Here is a 23863-nt window from a genome sequence, read left to right on the forward strand (position 1 = left end):
ATCCTTTGTTTACTCAGTAAATGTATATTTTGATAATAATTCAATAAACAGTTGCAACATGGATAACGCTCTTGTATTGTCGTAGGCCACAATATTGAACTCATAGAACTAAAGGTGTTCACTTTACAGATTTTTCACGTGGAGATGTGATTTAGATTCGTAAATGTCACATAGTATCAACTCTGAAAGGCCCATGGACACCTTTCAACGATATACTAGCATTTGCAGTTAGATTTCCTCTTCTTTCATAATTCAGCTTCTCCATAATCGAGTATACGAAAGTCGTGATTACACGGCTGACTATTTGGAAGTTGCTGTGCATGACTGATGTACTTTTTAAAGTGGTATTATTATTGAAGCCTGTGGAAGCCTCAGTGACTGAGTGAGTTAGATCGATGACTTAGTGTGCTGGCGGTTAGGCACCTCACTCTGGCATTGTGAGTTCGAATCCCGGATGAGACTCAATCCAAAAAGAGAATATGTACTTCACTAGGAAAGTGTTATCCAAAAGATAACATTTGTTACATTGTATCATTATTATCAGTCGATGGTATGTGGTGCATCATATTATTGCATGTGTCAATATTATAAGGGTGTCAGTCGGAGTCATGTGACCATTTCTGCGATGTGTTTCTTTATAATTATTGAGTTTCTCGCTTATGACTAACATGTCAGTCAAATACAAAAATACTTTCACTGAAATTGCACGTTTGTATATTTATAAAAGAATGAAACAAAAAAAGATTAGGAATCCTGTCGAATGTCATATTTATGTCATCAAGTGAATTTTCAAACTATGAACCTTTCTGTTTACATACTTACGGACTTACGTGCACCTGTACTTCAACCAAAGCCTTTTTTTCTCTCATACCTTCAAAATCCAGAGATGAACAAACATACAGATGGAATAAGAAGCTTGCAAATATTTTGACTAATCACTGCCTATGTTTTTTATAAGTTTCGTCATTAATACTATATATTTTCAGCACCACAATTTAAATACTGCATTCATAGTTTATACTGAAACAAAAAAAAAGAAACGCAAAGTTTTGAATAGGTATGAAAATATGGGGTTTTCTTGCAAGTGTCAATAGATTCTTTTTTTATTGTTCCTTGACCAGTCATGGTATGTGGTTCCAATGGTTTTCCGAGAAAATCACAATAAACGTGCCACTGTTATAAAGGGGTAGCAAAATATTTGCTTCATCACTCTCTGCCAGTGTTACATATCGATGCCAAGATTGACAACAGCGAGAGCAGACCATCGGAGGCAAACCATCGGAGGCAAATCATCGGATGCAAGCCAACGAAGGCAAGCTGTCAGAACCCTTCAAGCTGACCAGAGCATTGAAAATGTTGCTCATGTGTTCTTTTCGACAATTTACCGTCTTCAGTAGCATTTGCCTCAAACAACAGTACAGTTGACTTCTGATATCAAAATATTATTATTTGCTTTTGCTATATGATGTAAATGGTAACAGAAATTGGCAGCTGGATAATTCAGAGAATAATTGCTTTTGTATTGTAAGAGCAGTTTTTAAAGCACTTATTGATTGAAGTATTAACGTTTTAGCAAGATTGGCATTCGTCTCTCTCAAGTGGCACCAACACATTTGGCTGTGCAATGTTCAAACATATTTGTATGGTTGATCGCTTCATCAAAGTTATATAGTTAATTTAGATTATTTCTCACAAACTCAGGACAGAGACTGGCATAAAATATGGGGGATCATGAGAATGAATACGATGTATTTTATGTTACCAGCAGCGACACAACACTTTCCATATTCATAAGATTCCGACTACATCATAAGCACGTGTTTACGAATCACTATCAAATAGTGATGATACCAGGTGTTCGCGAAAAGGGAGCGTATCCTGCCACACAGGTGGTACCCGTCACAAACACATGTAAAGGGAAGTAAATTGTTAACAGAAAAAGCATGGGAACATATACTCCTCGACATGTCTACATAAATACTTTTTGAAAACTGTAGGCCTTGAATGTCTTTACCATAATCAAACAACTTCTGAGCAAGAGTTTGATTGACGCTCTTTGAAATAGTGGAAGAAAGAGCAAGCTCGATTGTTCCTCAAAAACTGTGAAATTTAGACAACAACGATTGAGCTGCAGGAATATTGATCGACATAAAGGGAAAGCTGACTATTGGAAACTTGAAGTAAACCCTTTTGTAATACAGTCATTCAGGAAGTGTTTTGTCACTCTGAATCTTTATGCATACATGTATATCTAAATATGAAACATATGACACAGCCTCACTGGTTTCCTTTATTTCTAGTTCGGGTGGGTAAATCAGTGGAAGTGAATTGGCTATTTGATGGTTATTGAAGATATCAGATTATCGATGTACCTGCAGCTTAGGTTGAACTTCTTGGCCAAATTACCTTGTTTTGACTTTGCCTATCTGAGCAGAATTTCTGATTCATGTGCATACAGAAACAGATCAGCAAGAAGGGTAGAGCTACTGGTGTCCATGGGGATGCCTACTTCTTGCCTAAATGTCTTTCCCTTCAGATTGTACATAGATGTTATCAATGAGGAAGTCCAGCATTTCACTTATTATTTTCTCAGTAAACTGCAGATGGCGTTTGCGTTCATGTTTGACAAATTGAAGATGGATATGTAACTATATCTATGGTTACCACGTTTCGAATCAATAGCTCCTTGGATCAAGGAATGATTTTTTTCCTGAAGTTTACCATGTGGGATAGTGGTGAACAAAGTTGAAAAATTAGATGTTTGAAAAATAAGAATTGAACCTGGTTCTCTTTTGAGATTGCAAAATCCTTTGTTTGTTTAGAATCCACTTGATATTAATTCCACTTGTCTCAAATACTTTCTGTGAATATGAATAAAGTCTTTCCTTGATTGCATTAAGCATTATGGTTAATCGCTGAGACAAATATTTGATGATACATTTGTTTGAGCCAGCAATATATCTCTCTTTGTGCGGATTTCTATGTAGCTCCGATGGGATAGACACTAATTCAACCTTCTCATGTCAGATGTAAATTACACTGTAAGCAATTAACATTGTATGTATAACAAGCGATGTAAAACATTGTATGTATAACAAGCGATGTAAATAAGACTATAATGTAGTCTCTATTATTATGTTATTTCCTCACTCAAGAAGATCGTTTTGTAACCTTGGCCTATGGTCTATATTACGTGATGAATAACACATTTGGAAAGCAAATATAACCAATAAGTGGAATTCTAATGAAACAATTCTGTTGCTAAATGTGTAGATAACGACATCAAAGAATCAATTAACGCAACTGTACCGTCTATATGTTATGTGTACATTTATACACAAAAGGTCAACGCTGTAGTCAGTCGTGGTTATCTGTCGAGACATATTCCACAAGGCGTCAACGTGATGAAAATTATATGAATGAATCACTGAAAATCAGTGATGACACCAGGTGTTCACGAAGAGATATTCACAATCATGTATCCAAACCTGACAACCCAATCCATTAAGTAAGTGGCAGTAAGTGAGGAAGTGTAAAATGTCTGCTGTAACATTTCTTGAATTGCCAGGCCTTTGATGGTGAAATTCTGATTGAAAAGCTTAATTATCTGTACGCAAAATGTGCCTTCCGTGGAAATTTAATGAAGTATAAATGTTCTCAAATACCTGAGAAATGTAGACGCGGTAAGCCAGAATTAATCCCTACCGTTCGTTATGAAAGGGAAATTCAAGATTGCAAAATCAAAATAATCTCTGTTGCCGTAAATCCTAGTACAGAGATTGCAATCAATTTGAAAGTCTTTGCATAGGCTGAGTGAGTAAGTGAGTATGGTTGTCCAGTTATATCACGGTGTGTGAGCTTAATATGTGAGGAAAGGCCGACGCCTGTGCATACATCCAATGAGGACACTGAATATGATTTCTCAGTTCTTGCTATGATTTCTACTCTACTGGACTGGTGAGGTGAAGATACTCATTGGTCTTGGCATTGTTCCACGAAAGGAAGACATATGTCCTGTCTTTGAATAAAGTAAAGTTACACAGTGGAATATGACATTTAGTCCCAGAAAAGTTATATTATATATATGAAGGAATCAATAGACTTGAGTTGGACTCCTTTTGGAATTTATTCTCTCGGTTCTGGGAGACTGACTAAGTGGAATAATGCATGCAATTATGGCGAGATTCTTGGCCATGTAAACTACAAAACGCAAACTATGCATTATGACATCCCAAGCTTGACTATCACTATGTCTGCTTGTTCCATTTCGACACGTCTTGTGCATCTTAGATAAACCAGTGTTGGTACTTCATGTGCCCATTAGATCAACAAGCGTTGGTACTAATCGGTCTATTTGACCAACTGGTATTGGTTTTATTTGTGTCACACTACCTATGAATTGCCGTTTCTTTATGTCATATTTGGGTACATTGAACCTCCTCTTTAGTGAGAATGAGTATGGAACATAGAGTAAGCTGTTTATACGAGGGCTGGTCAAAGGGTCCTAAGCCTAGCTAACAAAACCAATATGTAAAAATGTTTTCAATTTTATTTTTTAACATAATCTCACTGCTTTTAAATACACTTTTCATATCGATAGTGAAGCTTTTCAATTCCAGTCAGGAAGAAGTTTTCTGAAACCACCCTGAAAATAATATTCACGGCAGCTTTGATGCCATCGCTGTCGTCATAGCGCTTTCCATGGTACTAATTATGTGTATTGGATCAACTGGTATTAGTTTTACTTGTGTCACACTACCTGTGTAGTATGAATTGTCGTTTCTATTTTGTCATATTTGGTGGAAGATGAGGGTCGTCCAGACTTAGGGTCATCATCAAAGTTTGTTCTCTCAGCCTTAAACATAGCTGCCAAACGTTTAACAGTGGAATAGCTAGGGCACTTATCCCCATACTCTTGTGACATGCGGTGATGAATTTTGGGCGTGACTTTTCTCTGAAGTCACAAACTTGATGACTGCTCGGTACTCGCTCTTTTCAAATTTCTGTGTCCAATTTGGACCCCTGTCACGTTCAACTGGCTGTCACTGATATACAAATGGCCTCAACAGACCAAATACACTTGCAGTCAACAACTCAAACAATGTACCACATAAACTATTTCACTTTGTTATGGCCCGTAGTTTAAAGTTAGTAAGGTTACGAACATTTTACCAGCCCGCGTATTTCTCATGAACAGATCACTTAAACATACATTTTTATTGTCCTGATCATATATCAACTGTACATTATTAATTCTTTACTGTCTTAGCAAATGAATGTCAGCCCAGTACTCATGTGTAATACGAAACCCTTTCAAGCTCTTTTTCAATCTATTCAGCTTCAACGGGACCCTAATCTTGGTTCGAATCATTGGCAATCCATCCTTATTACCGTGTAGTATCTTGTCTTTCAATTGAAGATCCGGGGTAGAATAGGGCATCTGCAACCCGTGCTTGCCGTAAAAGGTGACTATGCTTGTCGTAAGTGGCGACTGACGGGACCAGTCGTTCAGGCTCGCTGACTTGGTTGATGCATGTCATCTATCCCAAATGAGTGGATCGATTCTCATGATATCAATCACTGGGTTGTCTGGTCCAGACTCGTTTATTTACAGACCGCCGTCATACAGCTGGAATATTGCTAGGTGCGTCGTTAAACAAGAAACCAAACCAAATTATTTGATCTGTAAATGAGAACATTCCTGTCTCTCGGTCAACCCTTTCGTCCGCTTGATTAAACTTTCTTTCTCACCTCCCTCTACATGCTTTTTGGGGGCACTGGTGGCCCAGTCGTCTAAAGCGCCGCGATTCGCTGTGCAGAGTTGCGTCCCTTGGGAAAGCCAGAAACCTATGATTGTGGGTTCGCACCATACCCGTGCTCGTGGGTTTCACCGAAGTGGTAAACGTCTGAGACCTGCATCACCTCGGGCTTTCCTCCCACATTAAGCTGACACGCCGCTATATAACTGTAATTGTGTTAAAAGCGGCGTTAAACCCAACTCGCTCACTCACGCACTACATGCTTTCTATTAGTCATAATTTTCAGGTGAGACACATTCCAATATTTTATTTACTTTTCACACCTGGCTTTGGGAATACAGATACATATATCTCAGCCATTTACTAAACTAATTATGTTTTCTAACACAATTAAGAGTCCCAAATCGCAAATATTATCAATTCAGAAAAAAAATGTGCACGTCAGTGATTAATCCCCATTTTCTTTTGAAGATAGTAATCAAAAAGGGCACCAGTTTCAAATAGAAGATTGCTACATTGAGCATGATGAGTGCCTCTCTCGATGTGACAAAACACGGAGAAAATATATATGTAATCAGGGCACACTGTTACGTTACAGCCATGACACCACATGCTGAGGTTAAGCATGTCCTGTCCTATCAGGATGAACTCGTTGCAAGAAAGGAAGCTGCAAATTGAGACGTTGGGGATATACACTATTAAATTATCCATGTACTTTCATGTGAAGCTGTCATCTTTAATTATTTAACGGTCACCCGACTCACCCAGTCGTTTTATAAATCATGTGGTTTTCAAAAATTTCCATTCCACACATTTTCTCGAGCCATATGTCCATCCTGGATCATCACTTAAGCGATAAGAGCTTGGTACCTCAAAGTAGGTAACCTCAGACAGGTGGCATACACCGAAACGACGATCAAAGTCAAACGACTTACACACAAACTGTTTCATGTCCACGCATCTTCTTTCGCAGACCTTTATACTGGTACCCAAATATGTTTTGCTGTTGTGTTCCGCAATTGATGCGCCCTTCCAGAGATGCATGATTTGACTGTGCTTCAGGCAAACTGAAACAAGAAACACATTGTAAGACATTGTATTCCCTAGAAACATAACGAACTGATATGCACCGAAGGTGAATTCTATTCAGACAAAGATGCACCATGTGTTGAGCATGACATTCTTTGAAATAATACACGAGAAATTTGATTAATGAACCAATGTTACTAGGAAACGGAATTTAGTACTTTGAACAATTATTTCCTTGCTACATAAAATATATCACAATCAAACACATCTTCTATTAAGGATCTGTTGTCACACTGGTGGATAACATATTTTATCGAAAAACACTATTGGAGAAATTCTGCAAATATTTAATTACAGTCACCATGCATTCTATATTTCATTTGATGTGCATTAACCTTTTGAATGAGATAATCCGTGGTAGAGAAACAGCGATCAATTCGCATTTGAAATCTTGCAATTCTAACTTACTTTTCAAATTGTACTAAAATCTTTAATGTTACACGGTCTAAAGTCAATTAAATGCGACCTCTTTTGTGTCGGTATAAAGATCCTTGTTGTAAGTGTTGAAACCCTGAATAAATTCTGTTCCTATGTTTGTTGATAATGACCTGAACAAATACATGCTGCTAAATAACAATAACAGGAGATTTGTACTATTTGGATTGTCCTTTTTCTCCCCTTCTCAATTTTTTTCAACTTGCATGCTAAACTTTTACATCATAATAATTTGCTTCGTACATTGTTCGTGTGGGACTGCAAAGTTGTGATCACTTTGATCAAATTCATTGCAACAACATATGATAAAACAGAGCAATGAATGAAGTTTTATTTCTCTGCCACAACCAAGCCACCTAATCAGAAAAATGCTCAGAATTAACGACTAAATTCAAGAAAACTTCATATGATTAAGGAGCTAGTGAGTTGGGTTTAACGCCACTTTTAACAGTATTCCAGTTACATCACGGCGTTTCAGCTTAATAAGGAAAGAAAGCCCGAAGAGATGCAGGTCTCAGACGTTTATCACTTCGGTGAAACCCACGAGCACGGGTATGGTGCACAGCGAATCGCTGTGTCTGAGACGACTGGGCCATCCCTGCCCCCGACAGGTGAAAGACAAATTTACATCTCGAAATCACGCATGTATCACCCATATTCTAAGCAAAGTTATTGTGACACACACACGTACATCATTACATAACATGTCATGTGTGTTACAACCAGTTATAAAAGTGGTTGAATGTGTGTCTGATTAAAATTACCTTTAGTCCTGTTCTGTTGTGTTGATTGCTGAAGACTCGATTTTTTGTCTTCGCACGAAACTGATGCGGGTTGCAGAAATATTGGCTTGCAAGATTCCTCACACAACGTGGAACATATCATCTGCTGGCGTATTGCTGTCAAGTCCAAAGTGACAACATCATATTTAGTTGTCTCATAACATTGGATGGGTGGAAGGAATAATGAACTGCCACACTTTACAAGGTTAAAGATGATCACCGCCACATACATGACTACAGTGACTGAATGACAAACTAAAAGTAAAGATTGTTTGACTACAGATTATGGCAAACACTGTCTTCCGAGGTGATTAATATTTAAGTGTGAAAGCCCATGGCTGAATGGTTTTAATGTTGCAATCACGAACATTGAGATTAGATTGATGGCTTTACACTGCCATAATCGAAAGCTTATGACACGTTTAATAATGGAGTAGTAAACATCTACCAGGAGATGTACAATATTGCTACTGAAACGCTGATAAATGCGACTAAAATTCACATCTTTAAACACCGCCCGTTACAGGCATTCTGATCATTATATTATACTATGTATAGTTTAAAAGTTGAGAAATATTGCATTACAAATTATGGCAAATTAATGTCTAATGTTTAATACAGTGTATCTTTCTTCGTTTTTAAATATTTATAATTTCAGCAATAAACGTGTGGTAAATAATGCTGAACAGTATTAATGTAAAGGTCACTGCACAAAATATACACGACTATACGATTATAATTCTAGCAAACATTATGATACACTAGAATAATTAATTTACATCAATACCATTACTACTAACATATATAGAACCCTTAAAACATTATACTAACCTTTAGACTTGTTGTTTAGTCCTAAGTGCTCTGAGTTGTTGTAAAGTGCAATGGCTGACGTGCAAGTAGCTTTTATTATTTCCAAACAAGCAAATCGACACAAACAAGGGGCAGCGAAAGACAAAGAACCTAAGACAGGCAATGACACAACACAACCTTTCACCCCTTATACCCGTGAGAGAGGTGACAAAGATCTAAAAATAACTATAGGCTAACACTTAAAGATGATACTATTAGAGGTAAAACTATAAACACAACTATTGTCACAACCTGAAATGACAACAACCTATATACATGGAAATTCATATCTGACACACTTCAATGATGAGCTCCTTTTCAATTCCATATTTCAATATATGTATTTGATATTCAAATATAACTCCACAAAAGCTACACAATGGCAACAAAACTGCACCAGCATCATAGATACCAATAATACATTCTTGAACACGAGATGCATTTAATTACTTTAAAGTTCAATCATGTATCTAAATAGTAAATTGTCAGGTTTAAAAATATACACTTCTGACATTTTTCGGTTTATTTTTCGTTGGGAGAGAGAAGTAGTGACAATAGTGACTGGTATCTGATGTGTGCCAACAGGTGTCGAGTCGCAGTCTCAGATTGCTCAAATTGCCAAGCTCTTAAGATCACGACGGCGCTATAGACCGTGAAGTAGTTTGTCTCACAGTCCCTGAACCACATTATTTTCTCTTTCGCCCAGCCCTCACTGTAATGTTACATAGCCCCCAATGAAGCAAGCCTAGATTTTCAACAGGTTCAGGCTGAAATTTCCATCTCACTGAGGCTCCTTTTTGATTTAAGTACAGTTGCTAGTTTTTTTCACAATAATATATTTACTAGACTAAGCTTTACTCTAACCATGAAATACAACTATCTAAACTATCCCATGCAAGTCTATATTCCTTCAGACAGACTCTCCATGTTCCTTTTGATATATATCAAAACACAATTAAGTTTTTATACATTCAGATTGTTTATGTTAATCTAGCGGCTTGCTAAACACATCAGTTTCAACATCTTCTTGGAAGTGTTTTTTCTGCACTGGTGAATGGATTACATGCGCATGTCGAGCCTACAATATCCTTTTACACAAAACAACGTATAAACGTTTGGCTCTTTTTCTACAGGAGATTATGAGTTATAGACCAGTGGTTACCTCACACCAGCGAGCCACGTCCAAATTAAAGTCATGATTTCATGGTCTGCCTTGCATGTGTGAAACCAATATCACAATATGGCTGGATATTGCTAAACGTGGTGTGTAAATTTCATGTTAATGTCAACACTGATGCAGTGAACGCACCACATACATGATGCTAGACTAACATCTAATCTCTGAAATAAACATATTTTACAGAAAACACAATCTACATGCACATCATGTCGACTATGAGATAAAACATGTACAGTGCAGATGTTTATGTGAATAGATCATGTGTTTAAACTGCGCAGTAACTATTATCAGATAATACCTAATGTGTCTGGAATAAGATTACTGAGGTGAAACAGACACAAACAGGTAGGAGGGTTTACTTCCAAAGGAATCATAGGTTGCAAATATAATATTAAAATACCAAGCATTTGTTTTAAAAAAACAAAGAATGTAAGTGGGAAGTTAAAAGAAAGGCTCGGTTACTGATGTCGTTAAGTGAACAGTCAATCTAATTAACATTTTGCCAGTTTTTACACCTCCACAACGCTTCTGTTTCAGGGAGATGCATTTAGTGTTGGTACTTCTTGCGCTCCTGTCCCCATCATGTTCAGCGAGATATCAGTGAGTAACAGCTTTCAACTAGAACAACAGCGAATCGAGCTTAAATCATAACTCTACCCGAACTATGGAAAACACTCCACTTGCTTGGTCAATCAGAGGTTATAAATCACAATAACAATGGATTTGGCGGCCTCATTACATGGAAGCTAATATTGATAGGGAAATTCTTCTTTCATAACCGTTGTTGGTACGCATCTTAAAATAATGATGCATGTGTGTACAGTTGAAGGTTACGAAATGCTGAGTTAAGTTCCTGCATTAGTCATGTGTGGAAATATATTTAATAAAGAAAACACGATCTAAATCGACCGAGGGCATGTTTATTTAGTTTTAGGGGCATCTGGGAGCTTGAAGGAATATGACCTTCTCTGTATCCAACTAAGACGGCTTATGTTGTATGTCACACGGTTCTAAACCGGTTGAAATTCAATAAGGGCTCTCATATCTTCAACTAACATAGCGCCACTGTAAAAAACTGCATGTGTATCTCCTAAGTATCAGAGAGACACGAGGTTGTCGTCCCACGCGTATTTATCCTGAGATTAGTCTCATCCTTCTTGGACAGTAACCAGTCCCATTTGGTTTTCATCAGTCACCATCGTAGTTTCAGACAGAACTCGTTCTTAGCATTGTGTAACAGAGATCCAGGGTTTGTTGATTTGTTGATTTGTTGTTTAACTTCACAGCTATATGACGGCGGTCTGTAAATAATCGAGTATTGACCAGACAATCCAGTGATTGATATCACGAGCAGTGATCCACGTAATTAGAATACGATGACATGCATCAACCAAGTCAGCAAGCCTGACCACCTGATCCCGTTCGTCGCCTCATACGATAAGCGTAGCCGCCTTTTACGACAAGCATGGACTTGCTGAAGACCTAATAAAGAGACATCCGCGGTAGATTTGAGGCTCCCGGATAACCTATAGCAGTGTGAATAGCAGGTCAGTTAGAAGATAAACCTAATTGTTTTGATGTAATCTCGCTGTAGATAAGATATTTCGAAAACAAAACAGTCCCAGAAAATATATATATACTTTCTGGGATATATATATATATATATATATATATATATATATATATATATATATATATATATATATATGACGACAGTCTTTAAATAATCGAGTCTGAACCTATCATGAGTATCTATCCACGAATTTGGCATACGATGACAATCTAGTCAGACCCGTTAGTATAGGTTGCTGACGACCAAGTCTAACCCGGATCTTCCTGGGGATCAATATATTCCTGTATGATGAAAACTTGTATGTACCGCAAGCTATCGACTCGTTATTGTCACTTCCTAGTGCGTACAAAGACCCCTTGAATATATACACTGTACATGTATATAATGTCAATGCCAGAGTCTTAGTTATCTGCCGAATTCGATTCATTTAGGCGTTTGAGGCGAAATGGTGATGAAAAATATATGACTGGATCGTTAAAAATTATTCAATATGGCCGACACCATAATGAATTTGTCCCAACCTTATGACGGTTGCTACGGCAGCACAAAACACGCGCATCGCTTTTCCGAATAACTGGGAACATTAGAATATATATTAATTTGCAGCAACCATTTTGATTTCTTTGTTATGAAATTTCACTTAGCCTTGAGTTGAACCCCAAAAGGTTTCCTGGCTGTAAGCCACGTCATATAACTCTCTCTAAATAGTGAAATATGTGCACCTAGTGTTCGGACCTTATATGTATGTATAGGTATGAACTCGTTATGTATGTTAAAGTATTAATCTTAATCATTACACAGAAACGTGATCCTTCTGGTTCCCAAATACATTGAGCCAGGGACGAACTTCAGTGTTGAAATCCACAGCAAAGACAATCCATGGACAATTCCTTTAGTTGGACAAATTAAAACGTCAACAGGGGAACTTGTTTCATCAAAAGAAATTGACGTTTACCCAGGTAAATAAATAGCATAAGGTCTTGTCTAAAAAAACCGAGACGACTTTGAGTAGCTCACATACACATTAAATGAGAAGTCTTCATGCATTTTAAAATGTTTACTACCATGTCCCATTCGCAAGGTAGAATCGATAGTTAAACCCTGTTTTAACCCGAAAACAAAATGTTTTCAGCTGCTACAGTTAGTTTAGGTCATTACAAACATTGATTCACACATCTGGTCTTGGTCGAAAAGAATCCAAGAATCGCCGTGCTACTATTTCCAGGATTGGCAGTACTATCAACCTGCCGCATGTCTGAGATGTTGTGAGATAAATGAAATAATATTCAAAGCTGCGTTTAACCAAACTCACTGTCTTAGTCGTAAAACATACATTCATATAAATATATAAAGGCTCGTTTTATTTCAGAAACAGTATCGAAGCTGGTGTTGAAGGTATTGAATATTATTTTCCATCGAAAGAAGATTAAAATGAAAAAGGTTGTAATGATTGGTGATCTATCCATTTAGGTTTCCATGGCAGATCGCAAAAAATCCGAAAGATCATATTTGCCAGGGTGAAAAGAATATTTATAGCATTCCCTGGCTATACTACCCAAGGTCAGTTAAACCAAGAAATAAGTGATGTTCAGTCCTCACTTGCAATTGGAATGTCTTCATGTCCCTGGGGTATTAGTTTAGATTATTGTTTTCGTCTGGCATAACTAGCCATCAAATCACGGGGAAATGCAACATGAATTGTTAAAAGTTCTTGCATAATGCAACGTTTCGTTTTCTACATGTATTATATCGTGCATAAGGTCTTTGACTGTGGGAAGTAACACAATTAACATATCATTTATCACCAAGGTATAGTAAGTGGTAACTAATTTTTTGTTTTAAGTAACTTCTGCCTTTTTTTAAACATATCTACTAATCCATGTCGGGTAGCCTTGTGGTTGAAGCGTTCGCTCGTCACGCCAAAGACCCGGGTTCGAGATTAGAGATTGTCAACACGAACAGTCTGATATCCTACTGAATTATGTTATTTCATAGGCCAGAAATCCTAAACAGTGTTAACACAGCCAATAGGTTCTACTGACCTATTATTTGGGTTTGTATACATGTAGTAGGCACTTCTGAACCAAACTGTGTAGTCTGACCTTTTTTGTAGTGGGTGTTGAATCACTTTCTTTTCTGAGCCACATGCGTAATATAGCATCTTGCCAAACAGGTCCCACCAACTATAACCCAAGATACGATGTACACCTTCATCTGCAAACCTACAACTCAAAGAATCAACATGGAATCTGTAACACCAGTTCCCCAGCTTGCATACAGGGATGATGGTTTTTATTACCTAATACAAACAGATAAATTCATATACAGGGGAGGACAAACAGGTACGTACAAGCAGTGTCCCTACATGCCATGTTCTTTTGTCGTAATTGATGTGTTCGTGTATTTCGTGTATACTCATAAAGCTAATTCAGACATGTTCATTTATCTATTAACTAATAACCCTTAAGGTTGAGATGTTTGGTCACAGTACTTAACGTTGTTCTCAATCGCCGTAGAACATTAATTTCACATCAACCCGATTTTTAGAATACGTTCAATATACAGACTTTTACCAATCTGTTACAGTTCGATTTCGAGTTATAGGATTAAACCAACATCTAATCCCACAGTCTGCACCATTAACAGTTACTGTGAAGGTAATATCAATTATGGATCCGGAAGTTCTGATTTTGGACTATCAACAATTAATCGTAGCAGTAAAACAGTATACTTTATCAACTTTATCAAAACCTTGGAAAAGTGTATCCAGCGTTTGATTACAATTGACAACATTACTATAAATGTTTTGGAATAAACATTTCACGGTCTTTATGTTCCGCTTCATGAAATAGTTTCATTACGCAAGTTTCTTTTGCAAAAATCACATGTATCAGACAACGTAGTTCAAGTACACTCATGCTTGTTAAGAATGTTCAAATATACAGATTTTATTAACCCATTTATTAACCCAGACATTAACCCATTTCCAGGATTCTAAGGGACAGAAAATTGAACTGTGGAACAATCTGTTGATGACTAACGGTGTACTGAGTCATAGTTTTGAACTTGGAGATGATGTGCCATTTGGAACTTGGTCAATCACTGCAAGCGACGGGGTAAGGTCTAAACATTTTCAATTCCTTACACTTCCTATCCAGAGTAAGTGATACGACTTATAACATGTCTACAGTGACAATGATAATTGCCAGGATTTATGTGGTTGAACTTGCATGTTGTGACAAGGTATTGTTGCAGCAGGTTGATCTGTAATCAGCCTTTCTTTCATTTTTCTTGTCTGTGTTTACAAAAAAACACAAGCTATTTTGCTAGTCTGTCTCACAGTCCCTGAACCATATCATTTTCCCTTCCGCCCACTCAAAATGAAATGCAAAAAGCCCTAAATAAAGCAAATCTAGATTTCTCTCCGTTTTGAATCTCCCCATGTCACTGGGGCTCCTTTTCAAGTTGTTTGTTTCTATCAATATTATATATTTTCAGCGACTTAGTGTTAGCTATTTTGCATGTACGAGCCCTTTATTTCATAATTACAAATGGACTTTGTTTAAAGGTAAATTCGATGACGGTAAATCTGAAAATCATGGATTATTGTGAGTATTGTGTCACGAATTGGTAACATTAGAGTGTTATTTGGTTTGGGTATTCATTATGTGATTTTTATTGGCAAAAAATTGACATAAAACGTTAACAAAGAACCGTGGTATCATGGATCATATATAAGAATTTTTATATGAGTACCTAGTGTGGTACATACATGCTTTATCTGGAGACACATATCTATTTCTGAACATCATCAATGAACATCATGACATGATTCTGTCAATCAAAACATAACAGTCCTTATTACTTTTCAAACTAGAAAACAGAAATGAAATACGTAAATTTCACACAAATATTCACCCCAGACATGGAGATAAAGCTGAACAGCTGCTTGTTGTTAAATGTTGTAGAACAATAGGATCATGTTTATTCTCAAGTCTACTATACATTTGTAATAACACGAAAACAATGTTTAGAAGGAAAAGCGACAAAACCCTTTCCATAATTATAAGAAATCTTTGCTGAACCCTTGACTTGCTTTGCCTGTGCTTATGACGGGTGCCTGCGATAGGTCAGGATACGCTCAGCTTTTCGCGAACACCTAATATCATCACTATTTGATAATGATTCATAAACACATGCTGATGATATTGAATTGTCGGAATTGTTCATTCGAGATTATTACTGAATATGGAAAGGGTTTTGTCGCTATTATTTATTAGCATTGAACGGATTTTGTCATTTTTACAGATTTACCAAACTATGAAGTTAAGGTTGAATTTCCACAACAAAACAAATTTGTTGCCTTGACTGATGATTTTGTACATGTGAAAGTAACGGCCAGGTACTGTTCATGTTTAACAGTTCATCAAGTCTAAGATAAAACACAAAGCAGCCTAATATATTGCTGCATCCAACAGAAACATGCTCTACTCTGAATGCATATACATGTGAGATGTCTAAAACACAACGTACATTGCTTAAGTACTGATCTGTTTTAGTTAAAGGCAGACGAACATCCAAAACATTTGGCTCAATGAATTGTCGCCTTTTTCTTTGTGCAAACTTAAAGTCTTATGTTTGAAATATAAAGTGATCAAACAAGACATTCATCTTAACCATTCTAGCATGATGAGCAACGTTGTAAACATCAAACAAATTCATTTCTCGAAATGTCGTTCTTTATATCCTACGCTAACTAAAATCTTTTCATGGTATACTTTTGTAATACTAGTATATATGAATGCTGTAACCTTGTTCAAGGAACGTTTTCATGTCTTCAAATATGTTATATTGACATTTGCTAAATACATGTTCTGAATTTTTCGCAAGGTATGTTTTTGGAAAAGACGTCCAGGGTAACGTCTCGATCATTGGCTCTCTGAAATCATGGGATCAGCCGCAATATTATGGACAAACGCTTCCTGCATACTCACCACTACCGAAACCGGTGATCTATTAACAAATTCATACATTTCACACTTTTTGTCCATCGCAAATAGCACGTTTAATTTGAAACACGTACGGTTCTATATTCCACGTGAACACATGGTTTTTCTTTAACACGTTGTTATGGTATTTGTAAAGAGTTCTGATGTAGGTCCAGAAGTAGACATTCTCAGATTATCATCAATAAATAAATTTTGTTTCAGATAAAAGGCTCTGCAACGTTTGACATACCAATGTCTGCAATAAGAAAAATGGGTGAAGGTCTTAATGATCCGCTCTCTTCTGATTCCCTCTATGTAGACGCATATGTATCGGATCAGGGTATCACCATGAACGGCTCCAATGCTGTAGTTCTCTACGACAGCCCTATAGAAATACAAATCACTCCAGCCTCCAAGTTTTTCCGAGCAGGATTGCCTTTTGATATACAGGTAAATAAACATGGTAGAGTTTTACATGAAAAACAATTGAAAAATAGGCGTGGAAGTTCTTTGTTCCTTCAATATACCTTGTTTGGTAAAATATGGTTCTCGGCGGCTTGGCAAGTCGATCAGACGTAAGTCAGGTCGCAAAAGGCCTCGAATCATGTCGATCATGTCGCTCTTACATGGCTACAGCCAGCCTTCTAGAAACTGTCATATCTCAAAACTGTTTGAACGATCAAGCTTGCTATGGGTTTCAATTAGTTGCTGTCACTAACTGTCGTGGTTTTGGTTGAAGATACTGATACAACAGGCCAACGGAGACCAACTCCCAACTCCCCTGTTAAAAGGAACCCTTACAACCACTATCAACAGTCACCCCTCCAGCTATACGTTTATACCTGTACCGCATGGTTCCAATACTGTTAAGATCGTAATACCTAGCAATGCTTGGAGTCTGAATGTGAAGGCAAGTCATTCATTTTTTTGTCCTATTTGTTGTTTACCGCAACCCTCATTAGTAGTTTTCCAGTTATATGACGGTGGCCTGCAAATAATCTAGACCAGATATACCAGTGATTGAAATAATGAGTCAAACACAATCCTGGTACGATGACACACAATCAACCACAATCACCACGCCTGACCACCGATCCATTCAAACGCCTCGTACGACAAACATATGTTGCTTTGGGAATCCCCACATAAAAGTAAACATAAATGTAACTAACTAAACATATGAAGGGAATCGCGCAGCCAAGGACATAGTGTGTTAATGTACACCTTTGTGTACTTACAAAAATGCAACAATATACAGACATGATTTAACACAGATTCCTATCTATCAACAGGTCGAATATCAGGGAATCAGCAAGGATATGGATATCTACTCATTTTCAGGGCCCGAGGGTCACTTCTTGGAACTTCTGCCTTTGTCACAAGAAGTAAAAGTATGCGAGTTTAATGATGTAAAACTGAAAACAAGAGCAAATTAACTTTTTATGCGCATCCGTACATGTGGAATGTTCAGTCCAAGGAACAAAGTTTTGACCCAAATTAATTGTCTATGGAGGTATAGCAAGAAAAGGAACAGCTCATAACAAACATATTGTTCACGAACTAGCCCTAAGTTCGAAAAATAGTCCTTAGTCATTTTTTTACTCGTGCAAGAAGGCGAAAACAAGAAGTGTAAGAAAGTTATATAAATGAAATACCAGTTTGGATAAATGAGATACCTGTATGATACCCCATCAATTGGAGTCAACGGATTTTTTTCAGGTGGATGACTGGTTCAATGTTACAATACTTTCGAATCAAGTACTTCCGGATCTGAACTACAGAGTACGTTTTAGGAACAGTTAAAGTTTCATCCCGGTACTGTTTGTGTAATGAAACATCTTTACATATATATTTAGAAAACAAATATATTTACAGTATATGATTTGTAGTGACTGCAATCGTACATGTACATGTATTATTTTAAAATAGAGTTCTTGCTTTTTGACGTCTCATTAATACTGTGTGGTTCCCACATTTTGTAGTACATAAAGTTTTCAGGCAAAAGATTGATTGAGCGAGTGAGCCGCTTTTAGCAATATTCCAGCAATATCAGGGCGGGGGACACCAGAAATGGGCTTCACACATTGTACCCATGTCGGGAATCGAACCCGGGTCTTCGGCGTGACGAGCGACCGTTTTAACCACTAGGCTACCCGACCGCCCCTCAGGCAAAGGAAAGTCTACACTTGAAAACCGGATTTGACTTTAACATTACAAACGCTATCAAAACGTTACAAACCTGAAAACAGTCGCCGAAACGCTGCAAATTTTCAGTTCAAAACACAACTATGGTACCTGTATCAAATACATCACCTTTCAATAACATTTCTTGTCTGCTTCATTTTTAGCCACAATCAAACGTGGGCGTATACTTTCCTTTGACTGACTGTTTATGTTAAGATTAATCTTTGTTTAGATGGGCTAGAGGGAATAATGTATAGCTACTCCTTTAAGTGTTCGGGGTGGAGCTAGATGTAACCGAACACTTTTCACTACAATTTAGGATAAATCAAACTCTATTTTATTAGTGAAATGTTTTTTGTCCCAAAACTGATAAACAGTTTAGATGAAAAAAAATGAATGTAATATCATATTGGGGTCGAAGAATTTGCATTGTTAGTTTCAGTTATAACGTATGTGTGATTACGTCATAAGTATATTTTGTTTGTAATATTTGTTTTTTGTCCGGTTAATATGTTATGGGTTTGGATGTGTTCAGGCTATTTAATAGGTGCCAGGGCCCCGATCCACAAAGCGTTCGTAATTTACACAGATCGTAAGAGTTACGATTGAAATTAAGATAATTTTACTAATATTTACGACCGATCCACAAGGTGTCCTTAATCCGTTTATAAATTCATTGTCTTACGATCAATGTCGTAAATTAAGATCGTTGCTCTCCTGTGATGGAGGTAAATATATGGGAGGATTTCCCTGCACTCTGTTAGCAGACGAAGCCAGTCGTATTATTATCACCGCGATCATGGATTCAAGTCAGCCATCGACCGAAAAAAAAACAAGAAGTAAAGACTGGAGTAAGAAGCCCTTGTGACAGCGGGTATTCAGTCCCAAAAATACGTGTTGTTTTCGTCGTTTACCAACAATTTGACGACCAGCAAGAGGAACAAGCATGGGAGGACATTTCACAGAGGTGAGTGAATGCATTGAATTGTCTGTGTGTCTATGTGTGTGTGTGTGTGTGTGTGTGTGTGTGTGATATGTGTGGTATTATTAATTGAGTACAAATATGTCAACAATGATCACATAAAACATCATTGTTTTGTGTTTAATAAGGAAGGACGAGGAAAGCGTTCTGACGGTGATTATCTGTATGTATCAATAGCCTATCCCACCAACCTGTCAACACGGAGTCACTTGATCAACCCGTCTTGGTAATAACTTGATGCGAAAGATATGTATATATAAGCTGCAACTAGCGCTACAGTGACACGGGCAGCAATTTTTGACATTCAGAAAGGGACACCAATCTATCCGTATTTAAGACGAGACAATCTCTAGATATATTATATTGCTAAGATTTGGAGTTCTAACCCTTCCCTCTGTTACTTCTAAGTACTAAAATATATTTAAGTACCAATGTCAACGCATTTCATTGGACATTTTATAAATTTCAATGAAATTGATTCAGCATTAGTGCAAACAGTGGTGTCAAGAGACTGACCAAGGATGTAAAATAGAAATGGAATGACTACAAGTATGTGCATACACACAGAATTTTTTTAACATAATATCATTTATGTAAATTAATTGCATGTAATATAAAATGTCTTTGTCCTGACACTATATGTGTACAGTGAAACATTCATATTTATCTTATAATGTAGAGAGAAGCTGTTTATACAGGTACTAAAGGTTTGTTTGCGTATTTATACATTTTGTCCCATCAGGAGTCAAACAAGGTAAAGAGAAGCAGAAAGAAGGAGAGAGGCAACACGAACTGGTGGGGTGATTCCACCATCCAGCCTCACTTAAATGGAACAGCGGGTGAGCCTCCATTTTCTTTTTCAATCGTGCATTTCATGAATGTTAAATGATTGGGTTTTGGGGGCCAAAAGAGAAGAGGAACCAGATGAATGTCTTTCAGCGTGGGTTAAGTAAGTGCGTGATGTTGTCATTGGTGGAATGCACATTCTGAAACAGAGGAAACGGAATTTGCAATATTCCACCCTGTCCCAGCCAGCTGTCATCCAAAGTCTGGCTGGCCTTCATGAAAGGTTTGTAGTTGTTCCCTCTGACATGGCCTCAGAAAACATAAACATAATATGTAACCATCACTACATTAACTGTTTGTTCAAAGAACTTGGTATAAATGACATATCAATTAATGCCACAAACAAGTCCAGTGTGTTAACTGAGGAAGACATCTTCCAAAACCATGAATCAGTACTGTCCACTTTTGACTTGACTCTGAAACCTGAAGACATGTCCATTCCTCTTTTGTACTGGATTCCAAGCTCCATAAAAGTCCGTACGAAGAGAGACATATTCCTGGGTCCAGCAAATGTAGCACCAAATCCCTGTCTCAAAGACTAACCATAATCCTTAATACCATCAAGGAAGGACTTTCTTTATATTCACACAAAGTATTTGAGACAAGTGAAATTTATACCACGTGGATTCTCAAAATCTCAAAGGATTTGCTTGACTTTCTGCAATCTCATAAAAGAACCAAGTTCCATTCTGTCAAGACATTTCAAACCATAACCTATGTAAAGGAAAAACTTCATTCCTTGATCCATATGTTTTTTGTTACGAAACGTGGTGAACATAGATACAGTTATGTATCTACATTGAGGGGTTCAGGACAATTTGTGAAAAATGAAAGCAAATGTCATATGAAGTTACGTAATATTAGGGGGTAAGACATTCAGGCAAAGTAGGCATTCCCATGGGCACCAGTTGTGTTCCCCTTCTTGCTGATCTGTTTCTTTATGCATATGAATCGGAAAAGTCAAAACAAGGTAATTTGGCCAAGAAGTTTAACATAAGCTTCAGGTATATCGATGGTCTGATATCGTTCCATAATAATCAAATAGCCAATTCCCTTCCACTGATTTACCCACCTGAACTAGAAATAATGGAGACCAATAAGACCGCACCATCTGTTTCATATTTAGATCTATGCATAAAGGTTCCGAGTGGCAAAACACACTCCCCAAGACGGTAAGACAAGGGGGATGACTTCAACTTTCCCATAGTCAACTTTCCCTTCAAGTCGAGCAATATTCCAGCAGCTCCAGCCTTTGGTGTTTACATTTCACATCTTTTGAAATGCATTCTAGTATGCTCTTTATACCAAGATCTTAAAGAGCGTCATACGACTCTCAGAAGTTGTTTGATCAAGGATACAACATTCAAGGCCCCAGTAAAGCTTTCAAAAATGATGTCCGATGCAATTGCCTATTTTGACTTGTACCGATGGGGCAGGTTAAGTTCACCCTTTCGTGAACACCTGGTATCATTATTAAACACATACTCCTGATAGAGTCGGAATCTTACAATCGACACTTCTTTATGGAGATATTTCTTTTGGATATGGAAAGGGTTTTGTCCCTTTATTTATATGTGTTACAGGAAATATGTATAATCAGGGAATATATTTAATGTCTGATTCACTCAGGGAATATACATAATCCCTAAATTGTTCAGGTATAATTATACATATTCGCTGATTTGACATCAAGTTTGTTAGACATATTCCCTGAAATTACTTTTGAGGCTCTCATATGCTCATATGGATAAAAAAAATCGAGAAGACAAATTTATTTGACATGATAACAAATACCTGTCACTTACCTTAACAATTAGTTTTAACTGTAATCAAAACATAGGATAGAAATGAGATTAAAATACTGTAAATCGTGAAATTAATGCGTCTCCAAAAGAATGCGACTGCTGGCCCCTAGCCAAAAATGCGACTCAATATGAATGCGACACCCCTCCTCTCCAGCATCAGTGGATTTGAAGGTAAGTTGTGTAATTGGTAGGGTGACTGGTTGTATGTGCAGTTGTTAACTAAACCGGTCTCATAGTTTATGTTATAACTTTCTCTCAGACATATTATAATTCATATCACAAGTAAAAGGGATTTGTGATCATGTTAGGTAAAAGAAGAAATATATACTTAAAGTTGATTTTGACAGAGAAAATTGGTAAATTGGAAGTACATGTATCGTATAACTTACAGACACTACTCCAGCAACTCGAGTGACTCCAGAGACTTGTGGGGCTGATACATACTCATACTCAGAGAGTGTGATGTCAGCAGATGATGTCCTCCAAGGTTATACCATATACATAATGGAAATACTGCACACATTTGAAGGGTTCTGGGTGGGAGAGATTAACAACTGTAATAGTTTATTGCAAGTATACCCCTAACACCATTACATGAAATCATGTATACAATATCAAAGGTCTTAGAAATATAGTTCATGGACTTCAATTGTGTGCCAGACACTACAATCTGTGCGTGTGTGTGTGTTCATGTATCATATGAGAGAGGTGTTTTTTTTAAATAGCAAATTGTCATTACTTCCACATTATACTCAGAATTTCCTATTCCCGTGATTATATTTTGAAGACAACATTCATATGACTCAGTGAAATGATTTTGTTTCTTTAATACAGCTGATGTAGTTTCACACTTGAAGGCCACAAAGACTCTTACTGGTATTACAGTAATACATCAAGCTTGAAATTTGAATAGATGAATAAAGGGAAAAACTGTATTTTACTCAAGAAACCCGGCTTTTTGTTTCGATATATTTTGATATACAGATGGATGAAACATAACTGTTTCTGTGAAACTTGAGCTATGTAATATGAAACTTTCTTTCAGACAAGGATACCATTGTTAACATATAGAAGGAGAAACTCAACGTCCTGAAGCAGCTTCTAGCTATAGATGTTGAAAAAACAGAATACACATGGGAGGACAGAAACTTCATTGGAAGTTGGTCAACTGAATGTATCCCCAATTATTCAGTTCATTTATACTTTGATTCATTTTCCAAAATATAAACATTCAGACGGTAAATGTAGCTACTGTTTTCAGTTATCATCGGTTACAAAAAATCATGTCTCTTAATCACACGATGATTAATAGAAACAGTTATAGACAACAGCTTGTCATTGAGACGTCCCTGAGTTGGTAGGATATCCCATACATGTGGGTCAGGTCTTCT

The 23863-nt window shown here is 37.1% G+C and overlaps 1 protein-coding gene across 1 annotated transcript in view; it reads left to right on the plus strand.

The window, feature by feature from the left end:
• Positions 1-10396: 10396 nt before the first annotated feature.
• Positions 10397-23863, plus strand: part of LOC139454285 (CD109 antigen-like) — a 28277-nt gene continuing 14810 nt past the window's right edge. The window contains exons 1-14 of the mRNA XM_071235909.1: positions 10397-10439; positions 10632-10694; positions 12469-12626; positions 13037-13062; positions 13841-14009; positions 14254-14324; positions 14658-14783; positions 15236-15275; positions 15976-16069; positions 16558-16675; positions 16878-17105; positions 17395-17565; positions 17948-18046; positions 18375-18437. Coding sequence (XP_071092010.1) covers positions 10636-10694; positions 12469-12626; positions 13037-13062; positions 13841-14009; positions 14254-14324; positions 14658-14783; positions 15236-15275; positions 15976-16069; positions 16558-16675; positions 16878-17105; positions 17395-17565; positions 17948-18046; positions 18375-18437 — 1422 coding nt within the window. The 5' untranslated portion in view covers positions 10397-10439; positions 10632-10635. The remainder of the gene's footprint in view (positions 10440-10631; positions 10695-12468; positions 12627-13036; positions 13063-13840; positions 14010-14253; positions 14325-14657; positions 14784-15235; positions 15276-15975; positions 16070-16557; positions 16676-16877; positions 17106-17394; positions 17566-17947; positions 18047-18374; positions 18438-23863) is intronic.

The sequence above is a fragment of the Haliotis cracherodii genome, unplaced genomic scaffold (genome assembly GCF_022045235.1).
Source record: "Haliotis cracherodii isolate W230 unplaced genomic scaffold, xgHalCrac1.p SCAF_1, whole genome shotgun sequence".
Classification (NCBI taxonomy): domain Eukaryota; kingdom Metazoa; phylum Mollusca; class Gastropoda; order Lepetellida; family Haliotidae; genus Haliotis; species Haliotis cracherodii.